The sequence below is a fragment of the Sebastes fasciatus genome, chromosome 12 (genome assembly GCF_043250625.1).
Source record: "Sebastes fasciatus isolate fSebFas1 chromosome 12, fSebFas1.pri, whole genome shotgun sequence".
Lineage (NCBI taxonomy): Eukaryota > Metazoa > Chordata > Actinopteri > Perciformes > Sebastidae > Sebastes > Sebastes fasciatus.
The window spans coordinates 16,889,486-16,905,075 of record NC_133806.1 but is presented as its reverse complement, the minus strand read 5'-3'; the positions used below and the strand labels follow the sequence as shown (position 1 = coordinate 16,905,075).

Sequence of the window (15,590 nt, the reverse complement as noted above, 5' to 3'; positions counted from 1 at the left end):
AGAAAGACACAAAGGAGAAGCAACGGGACTGTGTGTTTCACTCCATGTTTCCCTCCATTTTTGAGCCAATAACCTCATGAAGGTTCGGGTTGGTGAAGTGATCTGAAAAAGACCATTGACACTTGTTAGTCGGTGAGATTAAGTTTGTGTGTGTTAACAGTATTGTTAATTTGGATCCCCATTACCGTGGCAACAACTACTCTTCCTGGGGTCCATTTAAAGGATAAGGCTAGCATTATTTTAGATTTTTCTCAATGTCAACAAATCCCAAGAAAAAAAAAGAACAAAATCCAACAATGCATTAGTCCGTCTCTCGTACTGTCTGTCTCAACCCTGTCAGTGGCACTCGGTCAAAATCCCATCCCTCAAAAAGCATTTGAGTATATCTTTAAAAATGCCTCACAGTTGAATTTTTAGGAAAAAAAAAAATCTAAAACAGTTGGGCTTTTTATTTTCAACACCTTTGATGCCACCCAGAACATCAGTGTGAGTCATTGATGTGGAGCTCTAAAAAGGGACAGAGATATAGGATATAGTCTATCAGGCTTTGGCTACACAGACAATAATTGTTAGTAGAATCAATTCATTGTTGTCTTTTCATGGGTCAACACACTCAAATGACCTCAGAACCAAACATGTGACATACAAAACATTAGAAACAATTGACCACTAATGTGTGTGCACAACTCACCTGCAGCAAACTCACGGATGTCAGCCGGCCTTTTAAAAAGCACATCTCTGTGAGAGGAGGACAGGACATGCGAATAGTAATTGTACAACTACAGTATGATGACTATTAAGGAGATTGTGTCCTTTGAGTGGTTCAGATAGTACTCATTTTCTGAGGCAGATGTTGAAAACTCAGACACGACAGAGCCTGTTTCTTTCAAAGAAACTGCCCGGAGCCTGGAGACACATTAACCTAAAAGCAGCTCAGACTTTTATTGGAGTTCATTTGTCTGTGAATGAATATGTGTTCTTGTAAATAAGGTGTGTACTGTTTTGAGGATGGCTGGCTCCACCCAACATATAAAGTAGCCGGTTGTTTATGTAATATGTTGTATATAGTACAATAAGTGACATACAGAGCAGAATAGGTTTTTGAAAGTATGGCAATTAGTCTCAAAACAGTTAATGGTTTGGCTCACACATGCAGGCAAATTCAGACCTTTTATCATCCTTGAAAAAATAAATGTATTCAAAATCTACACAGGGAATAGTTTGCCTGAAGTTTTTTTGCATGTCTAACTCAGTTTATATTTCTTTTAAACCATAATTGCATAAACTTTTATTTGATTAGGCTTTAATTCATATATTTTTTTAAAGCATGTAATTGTTCTGGTCTTGTTTTATTTTGTATTTGAGATGGTGATATATTGTAATATCAATTTGCAAAGGAAAAAAAACCTTCACATGTAGCCTAAATACAGTAAGAGCTACTGTTACTATCTATAATTCACTTTAGGATGCCTATTTTGTTTATCTGCTGGTTATTTATTGTTTATCTGCTGGTTTATTTGATCATACTTAACACTACCTACTATTACAACTAAGTTAGTAATGAGAAAAAGGACAATACGCTAATATTAGGAGGAAAAACTATACATCCGTTTCTGGACGCATGTGTACATTTATACACATGTATGTATATATACTGTATATTTGTTTAATCAACTTGTCCTACCATTTTACCACTTCTATTATTATTGATACTGTGATGTTCTGTTTTATCAGTTACCATATTTTTTACCTTATTTATCTGCTTTTATTGTCTTGTTAAGCACTTTGTAACATCTGTTTTGAGAAGTGCTATATAAATAAATGTATTATTATTATTATTATTATTATTATTATCAGGAGCATGATGGAAACTTAGAGCTAAATGTATTCAAAATCTACACAGGGAATAGTTTGCTGGAAGTTTTTTTACATATCTAACTCAGTTAATGTTTATTTAAACCATAATTGCATAAACTTTTATTTGATTAGGCTTTAATTCATATATATTTTTTTAAACATGTAATTGTTCTGGTCTTGTTTTATTTTGTATTTGAGATGGTGATACATTGCAAAATGATGTATTGATATATTGGCCTTGATTTGTTTGAACTTTTTTTTATCCATGAGAGAGCTATCTTACTTCTGCATGACACCAGGAGCATGATGGATTTCTTTCTTTAAACACAACAGTAAAAGTTCACCAGCAGACACAAAGTTAACAAACAGTGAATCTGTTGACTGAGAGAAGATAAATGAGCTAACCTAACATTAACTAACCTCATAAAGTTGCCTATCAACACCTCTACTTCTGGATGTGATATCAGATACTTCTCGTTGTTGATTCTCGTATTGACCTGAGAATAAAAAAAGTAAAATGCATGTCAGGTTTGTTAATCAACATCAAGCACATCAAGCTGCATTGTGTTGTTGTTGCTACTAGCCTGGTTTTACCTTGAACTGTCGCAGCCTCTCTTGCTGCTCGGCAGTTAATACACCGAGGTGCAGTTTCGCCAAATCATCTTTTTCAGCCATAATTCCTACAAAATGTTCGTCTAGTTGTTGATTAAACGCAACAAAGATGGTCACCTGTTGTTACTGACACAGCTGCTACTGCTTCAGTCTAGTTAGCAACCGTTGCTATGGAAACGACCTCCAGTAACTAAAGGCAGCATCCACGAGGTGGCAGCATCAGGTCACAGGATACATATTAGTTCATTTTTAGTTGTTTTGTAAATAAAATTAATTTTAATTTTTTTTTAAAATGGTAATAATTTGAAAAATACACGATAAGAAACACAGAGCCTCTTTAAATAAAAAAAAAAAAATCTCAAATAGGAATACAAAATTGAATCTGCAGGACAGATAATAATGCACTATACTCATTTTTAACAGTCTCTTCTGCACTATATTCACTTTTTTTAATAGTCGTGTATCACAGTTGTTACCCTGCACTATATTCAGTTTTAACAGTTTTCTTCATCTCCTTGTATTTTCATATCTGGTATATTTTTTTGTACTCTGCACTACTAACTTTTTCACTGCCTTTTTATTAACATGTTTGCACTATGGAACTGTGATGCTGGAAACTTGAATTTCCCTCGGGATCAATAAAGTTACTATCTATCTATCTATCTATCTATCTATCTATCTATCTATCTATCATTGCCTTTAGTATCCCAACATGCTGCTGGGCCTCCCTGTCCCTCCCACTCTGTGTGCCATGTACAGTTTCCCCATGCTTTCTTTCTATGCTAGAATACTATACGGTCCCAAATTTGCTGAGTGGTGGTTTCATTTTATTTAATTAAATTAGGATTATAAAACATTTAAACACAAAACTGAGATAATGGAGGTCTTGAAATGATATTTTTGCACAGAGGCCCCCGACAGAGGCTCAGGATCAGGTAGCACCTAGTTAAACGGACTGTTTATAACAATCAGAAACCGTCACTGCACAAGACACGAGAAACCTCTGTTGGTTTGGAGGAACTGCAGCATTTATTTCTGCACAAACATCCACTGTACATTTACTAGATATTCTCAGAGCTACCAAGTCTTCTGCAGTGTATAGTGTGCACGCAGGCACATGAGGTGGAGCGAGCTGAGTGAAGGCAGGCAGGCAGGCAGGCGACAGGCAGGCAGAGGAGCAGAGACTCCGGCCCTGGAGACCAAAGCTACGGTCTCCGACCACGGCCAACACTGTTTTGCAAGACGGGCTTCACTAGATACAACTTTGCGGTTTTGGTGCTTCCGTGTAGTTTGTGTTGGAGTCTGAGTCTGAACAGCGTAGCTTATATGTGTAAGAAGTTACAAACAGTCCCTTTAAGGCTTGTGTCATATGTTACATCCTGTTTTTCATTTAACTTATCCATTTTAAATTCTGCTATTTTAACTTGCACTATTTGTGTCTATAGACTGTTTATGTCTTTGATTCTCATTTTGCTTTTACTTATGTGACTGCTTGCTGTAATTGTTGTGCATATGACGAATAAACAAACTTATAAATCATTGGCTAAGAACTATAAGTTATTAAAGTATTCAAAGTATACTTTCATGAATTAAAAAGCAGAGATGCTCACAAGTAATTTTTTGCAAGTCAAGTCTCAAGTCTTTGAGCTAGAGTCCACCGTCCAAGTCAAGTCTCAAGTCACTGTGTGTGCGACTTAAGTGCGACTCAAGTCCCAATCTCTGCTAAAAAGTGGGCTACAAGTATATACAAGTATACTTGCAGGATAAAAACTTTTTTTTTATGTGACTGGAGATCAATCACAGTAAATAGATAAAGACAACTCATAGTTTAGCAAAAGTTGATTTATTTACATATTTGACATCATAGGCTAGCCTTACAAAACTTGAAGTATATTTCTAAATAGTTCATTTAAATATATACATAACTGTTTTAAATGATCTGTGTTGTCATTCTGTGTTGTTTTACATCAAAATTGATGTTTTGTAAAGTTTTTGTGGAAAAAATGTTCTTCATACTATTTATTTACAGTTTTTAATCAGTTTATGATTTCTTCAGAAGTTCAGACCCTGAATTATTATTTTGTTCTAAATTCAGGGTCTGGCTTCCCCTTACAAAAGATACGTTTATTCAAGTGTGCTATACTTCTTTTAAACTTGAAATAAGTGAGTACTTTCTGTTTACTTTTTTGTACTTATCAGATATATACTTATCAAAATCATACTTAAGTATACTTGGCTTATACCGACAAGTATACAGAACAGTCTAACTTGGCAAGTACACAGAGGAGTCCAAGGATACTTGGCTTATACTGAAAAGTATACAGAAAAGTATGAATATTTGGCTAAGTAACTTAAAGAAAACTTACAAGTATACTTGCAGGATAAAAACTATTAAACTAGTGTACTGAGAGTATACTTTAAAGTTTACTTTCATGAACTAAAAAGTGGGCTACAAGTATAAAACTAGTAAACTATCTGTATACTTCTAGTATAGTTGTAGTACAAAATAAAACTTTGGTGTAAACTAGCTGTGAACCCAAAGTTTACTATTCTTATACTTAAAGTATACTTAAAAATATACTTTTATAAACTAATTTAGCCCCAGGAAGTATAAAGTAGTACACCCACAATTATTCTACTAATACATTGATATTAGTATACTTACTACATAAAGTATACTTGGGAAATATATACTTGCACTTTACTTAAGTATACTTCATAAAAGTATACTACTTTTTCATAAGGGAATTGATTTTATTCTTTAGTGGTAAATAAATATCCCGAAAAAGGTAAGCCTTGAGTTCTGGGGCCAGAGAGCAGTGGCCACTTTGCACAGTTCATAAGACTTTCAGGGTCTTTTTTGAGTCCTCAATCTTTCTTTGGAGCAACACACAACCTTAAACAAGACCATCAGAACAGCTTTATCAGTCTAAAAGGCTGGAAAACAGACGGACAGCCAATGCTTTTGACAGCAACTTTTGACAGTTCTTTTTCAAACCTTGTAAAGAATATGTGGAAAGGGCAAGTGATATATTTTATGAACCTTAATACAATTATATACAAACAGAACATAACATCTAGTCCACAGTTTATCATCACACTTTAAATTGGCACAGAGGAGAGAGTAGCTTAAAGGCTGCTCTTAAGACAAAAACAACAAAAAGTCTTGTAGAGGTATTTTAGGCATTAGTTAGAGATAGAAAGAGAGACAGATACTATACAAGCTGGTCATGAGTTTGCTTCTAACAGAAGCTCATTGGAGAACAATCACAATTTATACACATTAAACATTATCATTTTGTCCTCTCTGACACCGGCTCTGGCTAGTTTTATTCCCCTTTCTGCCTGCTCGTCACTCCCTTTGGAGAAAGAAATAACTTGTGTTGTTGAAGTGCATTGCTTCTGTCTTCTCCTTCAGCCGCTGTTCTTCTTCTTCTTCTTCTTCTTTTTCTTCTTCTTCTTCTTCTTCATTTTCTTCTTCCCCTTCTTCCACTTCGCTTGGTGGGGGTGCTTTGTAACGAGGAGGGGCAGAGGTCACCAGAGCCTGCCCTTCTGGAGGCGTTGGGGCTGAGGGCGGAGGCCGAGGAGAGTCACCACACTGGGTGACGACACTCAGACTCTCGAGTTTAGACAGAAATCTCTTCTTATGTCTGAAATGAAAAAAAGAGAAGTTAATTGAAATAGATTGCTGAGGTTTCAAATTGTGGACGTACATCCAGGAAATACTATTTTCTATATTTATATATATAAATATTTGCTACCTGAATATGTAGGCAGCCAAAATGACCGACAAGAGAACAAATAAACCAGAGATCCACAGGACATGATGTGACACATCCGAAACAATTTGCACTGGTTCAAGATCTGCAGGAAAGAGTGAGAAATCCTAATCAATAGGAATAACATTAATGTAAGTATGTTTGGGTGTGATTGAATTTGTGTGCATGTGTGCATGTGTGTGTGTGTGTGTGTGAGCTAGGTGTGTTGAGCCATGTTTCCTGTGGCTTGTTTCGTTGTTAAGCCTCAGTTATTATGATGACATGGCTTCCTGTTGAAACCCAGTGGGGCAGAGGGGGTTTTTCAGCACTAACAACATTCAAGAGTTCCCTCTCTCTTGTTATTTTCCCCCATCACATACACACACCTAATTATAACCAAAATATTTTACTGTCTGCTAGCTATCTTACCATCACACTCATCGCAGCCATCTGCACCAGAGCCGCAATCCTAAGGTAACACAAGAGACGGCGTGAGATACCGGAGGAAGGACAACGATGAATACTGTATGCAGCACAAGTGTTAGGGGACAATTAATGATTTTCTCAGTGACACATTGAGACTCTTACCGTTGGGGCGGAGGGATAATAATTCGCCAAGTCGTCTGACCCTTTAGCTGAGGAGAGAGACATCCATACAGATGAACTGTTATTAAAAACGACAGAAAGGAAGTCCCTGCAATAGATCTTTCATCATGACATTTAAAATGTATGAAAAGTGAAAACATATTGAAGACAAAAATCAATTTCTGCGACACAAAATTAGACTATGTTAATTTTTTTCAGACATTAATCTCATGACAAGCAAAAAAAGGTTGGGAACCACTAAACACTTGACTTTTATATAGTCAAGTTTTGTAAAAAAAATATATATATATTTTGCTTTCAAGATGTCTTAAACCAGTATATCAAATGTTTTGATATTTTTAAAAGAAGAATCGGATTTCTTTTTAAAAGAACTCGCACTCCCAAATATTTTGTTGATGATTTCTTCTGGGATATACCTGCATATGAAATACTATATGTGCATGTATTTTCCTATTATACAGTGTTATATACTGTAAATAAAGCCACATTCCCTGATCTAAAGGTAAATTAAAACGTGTTTATCATAAACCAGAGGAGCTGTTATACATATCCTGAGAGACAAGGTAATACAAAAATTTGGGGGTGTTTGTCCTTATTTTAATAACACACTACAGAGGGGTGACAGAAAATGAGAGGAGAGAGAAAAGTTGACGACGTGCAACAAAGGTCGTAGTCTGGTGTCAGGGGAAGTTTATAAGGAAGTGATTACATGGTCAGCTTCTTAAATCCCTAAGCCACCAGGAAACTAAAGTAGTAGTTTGACTTTTGGGAAATACGCTTATTTGCTTTTTTCTGAGAGAAGATCGATACCACTCTCATGTCGGGACAATAAATATGAACCTTGAGCCAGTGGCGCCGCCAAGGGGGGGGCCACGGCCACCCTGATACAATCGCCCACTGCTCCCAGCCCCCAGGATACAATCAGCTTAGCTTAGCATAGAGACTGGAAACAGGAAGATACAGCTAGTCTGACTGTCAACGTCTTTTTAAGTCTGCTTACCAGCTGCTCACTAAATAAATTTGTTAAATCTGTGCAAAAAAAATGTAAAAACAACAAGATATGAGAGCACTTCTCATCTAACTCTAACTCAAATAGTCAAATATGTCAAAATAGATATGAAGGATATCAAGGGAATGGAGAGAGTCCAGTTCACATGGTATAGAGGGAAGTACTGAAAAAACCAAGATAAAACATTTTGAAACATGAAAGAAGTTTCACTTTCATGCCAAAATTAGCGAGCACATGTGTCACTTTAACTTTAAATGGGGGTATATTACATTTTGCAAAGAACATCAGGATATTAAGATGCATTCATACACATTTTCTAAATATTTTCAACTTGCATCCAGGATCCAGAATACTGCAGGCAAGCTGTGCACGATGAGTAAACAACTTATTCAACTGGAAGGGGTAAAAGTGTCTACACTGTAAACAATTGCTGTTAATTTACAGCAGGATTTCAACAGTATTAACCTGTTATTGCTAAAAACAGTGCTTTACTGTTAATACAAAAGAAAACCTGTTAAATTACGCTCATTTTTTAACTGAACTATAATGCATTCTTAAAAAGCAGCACTTTACTGCTGATCAACTGTCTAAAGTATCATCAGTAACAATTTCATGCAGTATTTCTTTAATTCTGGGACCTGATCTGCACATGTGAGGCTTGTACATTGTACATGATTGTAAAATCAGTGAATTAGCTTTATTGTTCTTCTCTCACATGTTGTTCTGGTTTGCATTCTGTGCTTGTAGCCAGCTATAGACAGACATTTTGGGGAAAGTGTCAACAAGTCTATTTTAGCCTTTTTCCTAACAAGTGCCTTTAATTGTATTTAGTGTGACTATTCCTATGTCTGTAACCTGCTAAGTCTATTCATCTAGGCAAAAAATAATGTTTATTAAAATCTATGTAAAAAATACAACCTAAATAGTGCATTAAAACAAATCAGTAAGATAATGTATCTTTAAACAGTAAATTAACTGTAAAATAATGTGAAATTAATAAAAAAAAAAACAGTTCAAACTGTATTTTTCATTAACAGTACAAAGCTGTAAATTTCAACGACAGTATAATAATGTTAATTTTACTGTAACATAAAGGCAACCCTGCTGCCAGTTCTTTACTGTTATTCTACTGAGAAATTCTTAACAGTGTACGTATGGGAGGGTGTTTATGAACAGCTCCTGGGGAAAACCCAATCATACGGGAAGGAAACAGGACGTCTCTCTCCTCAGGTTGTCATGACTACTTTTGTCTGTGTCCACGGTGGATCATGTAGGCCTATGACCAAGGCGATGAAGCTCTATGATTTACATTTTCCACTAATGATAGCGTCAGCCCAATTTTGAAATGGCTTGATTCAATAAGTTTTTTCTACTTGTGTCTGCATGTGTGTTTAGTTTACCTGTTGTTGTCAACAACCAACTGCTGGCATGGACAGGTGTACTCCAGTCACTCCAGTGACCATCATACTCATCCTTAGTTCTGAGCTGTATCAGGTACTCAATACCAGGCATTGCATCAGTGATCGTGTAGGAGCGCTCCCTAAGCTTATGTATCTATATAGACACACACAGCAAGACAACCAGGTAAACACACATCACACGTGGGTGTTTAATTGTTTCAGGTCAGAAAAGACAAAAGTGCATTGATCTACTACAACTGTGAAAAGTAAACACACACACACACACACCGACGACCAGCACACACCTGCCCATGATCGTACGAGGAGTGAGGTCGGTATTTGATCTCGTAGATTAGTTCATAAAATTGGTCTTGAGACTTCCAGGAGATTGGAAAACTCCAGGTGACCTTCATCCTCGTCTCCTGTCCCTCCTCCTGTCTTACTGTCACATCTGATGGAGGGTCGGGCTTTACTGAGGGAGCAGGAAGGAATACAGTGAGGGCTTTAATTAACCCTTACATCAAACCAAACACACATGTGAGGCATGGACACGCCCGCCTCAACACACTCAAACTTACAGATTTCCAGAGGTAAGAAGTGCAGCAGGGCGCTGGTGGCGTTGCCTGCGGTGCTCGTAACACACAGGTAGGCCGTGTGAACGGTCCTCAGCTGGTTCCCGTTGTGGTCCAGAGCACACCAACAACGGGAGCGCCGAGATGAGTATGAGCAGTCCACACGTAGGAATGCATCTGTATGCCTGAGAGATGGATCCACGAAGAAAAAACAGTTTCACTCACACAAAGATGGGTATGATATAAAGACACAGAGAACATAACTTGAATTGCTGTTGTAGTTTTAAAGAAGACCTATTATGCGTTTGTGCTTTTTCCCTTTCCTTTAGTGTGTTATATAGTTTTCTATGCATGTGAAAGGTCTGCAAAGTTACAAAACCCAAAGTCCACGGCAGAGGGAGTTACTCTCCCCGACAGAAACACTGCTCTTGAACTGCCTGAAACACCTTGTTTGAAGTCCTGCCTTTTCTTCCGTAATGTGGTGATGTCATCAAGTAACAAGGGGCAGGAGCTCAAACAGAGTGTTTCAGACAGAGGGTGAAAAGAGGTGCTGCGGCACAGCCGGTATGAAAGAAAAATAAAGCGTTTTTTGAACATTAAAGCATGTAAACATGTTCTAGTAGAAACCCAAAATACAAGTTTGCACATGAAAATGAGCATAATAGGTCCTCTTTAACCTTGTTCACATCGCATATGGGAAGTACAGTACATTAAAAGGTATTATTCTGCCAAGGTGGCCGAGTGGTCCAGCTAAGTATTCTCTCTCTCTCTTTCTCCCCTCTTTTCCTGTCATTTATCTACTGTCAGCTATCGAATAAAAGCATAGATATTCAACTTCAACTGAATTTTCAACACCTTTCAGCACTTTTAGTTCAACTAATGTAATACTTCATTCAGTGTTGATTCTGAAATGTCAACTTCCCTCAGCACTTCCATTCAAATACTTCAAATGTTTTTATGGCATCCTCCTATACGAGGAATAATCTGTGACAAGGTGTCAAAGAGGAATAATTCAAATGATTTGTTGTACATATTATATATATATGTATATATATAATATGTGTATATATAGTATTGGTGGGTCAGTTGATACAGGGACTGAAAAGAAACTAAATCTATATCATAGTTTGTAATGTTGTTAAAGGTTTGTTTGAAAAGTATTATTTACTATTTCCACACACATGTATAAGATATTCATTGGGGAGTTATAGTGTTAGTTTGTCCTCACCTTTTACTGAGTAGCAGGTAACAGTTAGGCAATACAGTGATGGGCTTCTGAGGTGTCCACTCACAACGAATCTTACTGCTGGGTGACCTTTTGTAGCAGGACAGACTGGGACTCTCTGGAGGATCTAACACGTACAGAAGACATGCAGTTATACAGTACATTCATTCAGTCAGTCAGTAAGTCATTTATTGTCTTTCCTAAATATATCTCATCAACCACACTGTCAAACACTGGTAGGCTACAACTAACAATTATTTTTGTTATAGATTAAACTGTAAATTATTGTTTTAAAGATAATATAAAATGGCCTTAACACTTTCCCAGAGTTCAACATGACATTTTTAAATATTTGTTTTGTCCGACCAACAATCAAAAACAGAAAGATATTCAATCAACAATCATGTACACAGAGAGAAGCAAAGCATCATCCCACCAGCATATATCCATTAAAGAATGTATTCATCATATTTTTTAATGAAATAATGAACAATATAATGTTATGTTAAAGGTGCAATGTGTATACCATAATAACACTACTTTAGGAGCAATGGAAGTCAGACGGCGGATGTCGGTACCACGTTTTTTTTGCATTCTGCAGCTCACGTTACCGCAGTCTTACAAGCATGTCAGAGAACTACGGTGGCCTTCAAGTAACGTAAAAACGTGAAAGGCTCTCTCTCTAGAGCCAGTGTTTGGTTTGTCCGTTCTGGACTACTGTAGAAACATGGCGGAGCAACATGGAGGACTCTGTGGGGAGGACCTGCTCCCTATGGACTCATTCTAAGCTGACGAAAAACACAACGATTTTTAGTTTCAGGTGATTAAACACTAAAGAAAAACATAGTTATTAATATTATATTCCATTTCTTTTAATAGATTCCCCGAAATGTTACACACTGTTCCTTTAAGGCCTTCATGAATATCTGACATATCTTATAATGATATCTTGTTGTACTGTACTCCTACATCATTACTCAGTTTTTTATTGTCACGCTGATCATATCTTTCATTTACACTAAGTCCTTACATTCACTTTGCAATGTCTTACTGTATAGAGAAAACCATCACAAATGCTAAACCTTTTATTTTGTAGTGAAAAGTAAGATATGTTAGGACAATTGAAAGGACAAAGGACAAACATCCCATGAATCAAACCAAATTGACAACTTCAATCATCCATTTCAACTTCATTGCCGTTGTGACTCACCTGCAACGTATACCTTTAAGGACAACCTCTCTCTGCCTCTGTGATAACACGTGTACTTCCCAGAGTCGGTCAGTCTCACTGAGGACAGAGACAGTGAAGACCCTCTCCTCTCAAATGTAACTTCACCCCAGTCTCTGTCTCCTTTTCCGACTGTTCTCCCGTTCCACTTCCACTGTGGCCTTGACTTTATGCCCCTTGTCACTCTGCTCCCTTCCTCCCCCCCCTCCTCCTCCTCCTCCTCCTCCTCTTCTTCCTCCTCCTCTTCCCCATAATCGCTCTCGCCATCCATCTCCTCAGTCTCCGAGATGGATTCACGCTTAAACAGTCTGCTCACACCAGTTGGCCGGACCGTGTGAGTGCTGGGAGAAGCTGTGGTTCCTGTACCTGCATGTCCGAGGCTTCTGTTTTCTCCAGCCTCAGCAGGATTAGAGTCACTTACACTATTCTCCGCAGTATGTTGGTCACTTGTCATCAAAACTCCAGTGTTTCTTATAATGGTTACAGTGGTTGGGGTTGCATCAGAAGTACTCCTTCTTCTGTCGGTGTTTGAGCTGTTTCTGGCCATGATGACCTTGACTCCGTCCACCTCCACATGACCGCGGCAGGTCAAAACCAACTTACTGCCCGGAGATAAAACCAACACACCAGGGGGAGGGTCTGCGCAAGAAAACAAACAACAACAAAACATTTATAGAACTAATATAAAAACAATGTGTGCGCTGCCTTGAATTGTGTTTGAATTCAAGACTTCTTTATGCACTCAGTTAGTATTTTGCACAAAATGTCAAGGGTATTGGTTGCAGTCGACTAGGCACAGCACAGATAAGATGCAACGTTGCATAACCAAAATAACCAACTCCTTTTGAACTTCCTCTTTTAATAGGTCTCTCTTCTTCCCTGGACTAAATAATGTCCTCTCTGTTTCATCTCTCATTTAGTCACATTTCTGACATCCCCTAATTATGCAGATTTCCTGAGTACACTGAAAACTCACACAGTCAATTATGACTTGAGAAAAGCCTTGTGTATACAGCTTCCTGTTTGGAATAGACTGGCTTGACGTCAGAGGTCCATTGCCCTTGTCTAGTGCAAACACACTTTCTCTCCCTTACTCCCACTTTCCCGTCTTTTTTTGCCTAGAAATCAGATAGGGGAAATAGAGAGCAGCTGAGAGAAGGCAGAACAACACATCTATACTGTGTGTGAACTGGTTTTAGGTTTCATACATTTACACATAGTCTAACATTTAAATCTGCCTGACCCTGTGCAGAAATAATTTGGATGACTAAAGTGCAGAACTTTTGACATCAAAGTAAAAGAAGCTTCATGCCCTCCATCAGTACAACAAACACAACCAAGTATAAAAACACATTGATAGTAGACGCTGATTGGTGAGCAGAGAGGTGGCAAATAAGAGTAGTTATTTGTACATGCTGCCAATGACCCTTACAAAAAATAAGTATACTTCAAGATTATTTTACAAAGTAAACTTAAGTTTACTTAAGTACATTCTCAAGTATACTTTATGTAATAAGTATACGAGTATCAATGTACTAGTAGTATACTTGTAAGTGTACTACTTCAATAAATCCCGGGACCAAATTGGCCCACTTTTTAGTTTATAAAAGTATACTTTTAAGTGTACTTTAAACGTAACAGTTTACATCCAAGTTGTATTTTGTACTGCAACTATAATATGAACTATACTACAAGTGAACTTACAGGTTAGTTATATACTTGTAGCCCACTTTTTAGTTTATGAAAGTACACTTTAAAGTATACTCTCAGTAAACTACTAGTTTAATAGTTTTTATTGCAAGTATACTTGTAAGTTTTCTTTAAGTTACATAACCAAGTATAAATACTTTTCTGTATACTTTTCAGTATAAGCCAAGTATGCTTGGACTCCTCTGTATACTTGCCAAGTTAGACTTTTCTGTATACTTGTCGGTATAAGCCAAGTATACTTAAGTATGATTTTGTTAAGTATATATCTGATAAGTACAAATAAAGTAAACAGAAAGCATACTCACTTATTTCAAGTTTAAAAGAAGTATAGCACACTTGAATAAACTTATCTTTTGTAAGGGGAAGCCAGACCCTGAATTTAGAAAAAAATAATAATTCAGGGTCTGAACTTCTGAAGAAATCAAAAGCTGATTAAAAACTGTAAATAAATAGTACGAAGAACATTTCCACAAAAGCTTTGCAAAACATCAATTTCGATGTGAAACAACACAGAATGACAACACAGATCATTTAAAGCAGTTATGTATATATTTTAAATTAACTATTTAGAAATATACTTCAAGTTTTGTAAGGCTAGCCTTTGAAATGTGTAAATAAAACAACTTTTGCTAAACCATGAGTTGTCTTTATCTATTTACTGTGATTGATCTCCAGTCAAATAAAAAAAAAAAATGACAACACTGAATAAACTCCTGTGGGTGACAATAAGGTAAACAAAAAATTAGACAACACAGATCATTTAAAGCAGTTATGTATATATTTTAAATGAACTATTTAGAAATATACTTTTTTCAAGTTTTGTAAGGCTAGCCTATGATGTCAAATATGTAAATAAAACAACTTTTGCTAAACTATGAGTTGTCTTTATCTATTTACTGTGATTGATCTCCAGTCAAATAAAAAAAAAATGACAACACTGAATAAACTCCTGTGGGTGACAATAAGATCAATATATATATATATATATATATATATTAGACAACACAGATCATTTAAAGCAGTTATGTATATATTTTAAATTAACAATTTAGAAATATACTGCAAGGTTTGTAAGGCTAGCCTATGAAATATGTAAATAAAACAACTTTTGCTACACTATGAGTTGTCTTAATCTATTTACTGTGATTGATCTCCAGTCAAATAAAAAAAAAAAATCACAACACTGAATAAACTCCTGTGGGTGACAATAAGGTAAACAGAATATATATATATTAGCCAACACACTCTGGCAAGTCCTCATTTTGCCATAACTTCACAAAATATAGCCTACACAGCATGATAAACAGACAGACATTGTTTCTGGTAGTGTTACCTTTTCTGGGACAGGTTCCCTCGAAGATCCCTTGGACCGGTGTGCTGCACAGAGCACACAGAGCACACAGCAAAGGGAGAAAGATCCGCATCTTTGCGCATGAGTCTCCCTTCACCAGTCCTCCTCACACCATCACTTTCAGGCAGACAGCACCAGTTGGAGATTGTTGTGACTCCTATGAACAACAACAACAACTGACAGTCCTCCTCCTCTACTGACAGGGCTGTTAAAGTGCAGCTACACCAGCTTCCTCTGGTTGTCAGTAAGACCCGTTATTGTG

At 36.9% G+C, this 15,590-nt stretch overlaps 3 protein-coding genes across 4 annotated transcripts in view; 1 reads left to right on the top strand and 2 right to left on the bottom strand.

Annotated features, from left to right (window-relative positions):
• flad1 (flavin adenine dinucleotide synthetase 1) overlaps positions 1–15,590 on the top strand; it is a 276,153-nt gene that overhangs the window by 37,888 nt on the left and 222,675 nt on the right. The gene's annotated exons all lie outside the window — the stretch shown is intronic.
• On the bottom strand, positions 17–2,648 carry riiad1 (regulatory subunit of type II PKA R-subunit domain containing 1). 2 transcript variants are annotated; one of them, XM_074653639.1, is made up of 5 exons: positions 2,452–2,648; positions 2,278–2,354; positions 692–738; positions 462–507; positions 17–102 (listed from the first exon to the last, which is right to left on the bottom strand). In XM_074653639.1, the coding sequence occupies exons 1-4, from the start codon at positions 2,530–2,532 to the stop codon at positions 482–484; spliced, it is 231 nt and encodes a 76-aa protein (XP_074509740.1). In that variant the 5' UTR covers positions 2,533–2,648; the 3' UTR covers positions 17–102; positions 462–481. The 2 variants fall into 2 exon arrangements, with proteins under 2 accessions (XP_074509740.1, XP_074509739.1); XM_074653638.1 differs by lacking the exon at positions 462–507 and having other exon boundaries at positions 2,452–2,640.
• il6r (interleukin 6 receptor) lies at positions 5,490–15,589 on the bottom strand. The gene is made up of 10 exons (XM_074653635.1): positions 15,311–15,589; positions 12,250–12,906; positions 11,043–11,166; positions 9,821–9,999; positions 9,548–9,714; positions 9,243–9,396; positions 6,816–6,862; positions 6,657–6,696; positions 6,231–6,333; positions 5,490–6,119 (listed from the first exon to the last, which is right to left on the bottom strand). The coding sequence occupies exons 1-10, from the start codon at positions 15,399–15,401 to the stop codon at positions 5,822–5,824; spliced, it is 1,860 nt and encodes a 619-aa protein (XP_074509736.1). The 5' UTR covers positions 15,402–15,589; the 3' UTR covers positions 5,490–5,821.

Bases quoted from the DNA above. Each gene is read 5' to 3' on its own strand.
- riiad1 (XM_074653638.1), bottom strand. From the start codon at position 2,532: ATGGCTGAAAAAGATGATTTGGCGAAACTGCACCTCGGTGTATTAACT. The intron at 2,355-2,451 runs GTAAAACCAGGC...TTTTATTCTCAG, and splicing joins AGAGGCTGCGACAGTTCAAG to GTCAATACGAGAATCAACAA. The intron at 103-691 runs GTGAGTTGTGCA...GGTCTTTTTCAG, and splicing joins CATCCGTGAGTTTGCTGCAG to ATCACTTCACCAACCCGAAC.
- il6r (XM_074653635.1), bottom strand. From the start codon at position 15,401: ATGCGGATCTTTCTCCCTTTGCTGTGTGCTCTGTGTGCTCTGTGCAGC. The intron at 9,715-9,820 runs GTAAGTTTGAGT...CTGCTCCCTCAG, and splicing joins CTTCTTACCTCTGGAAATCT to TAAAGCCCGACCCTCCATCA. The intron at 6,697-6,815 runs GTAAGAGTCTCA...GTGTTACCTTAG, and splicing joins ATTATCCCTCCGCCCCAACG to GATTGCGGCTCTGGTGCAGA.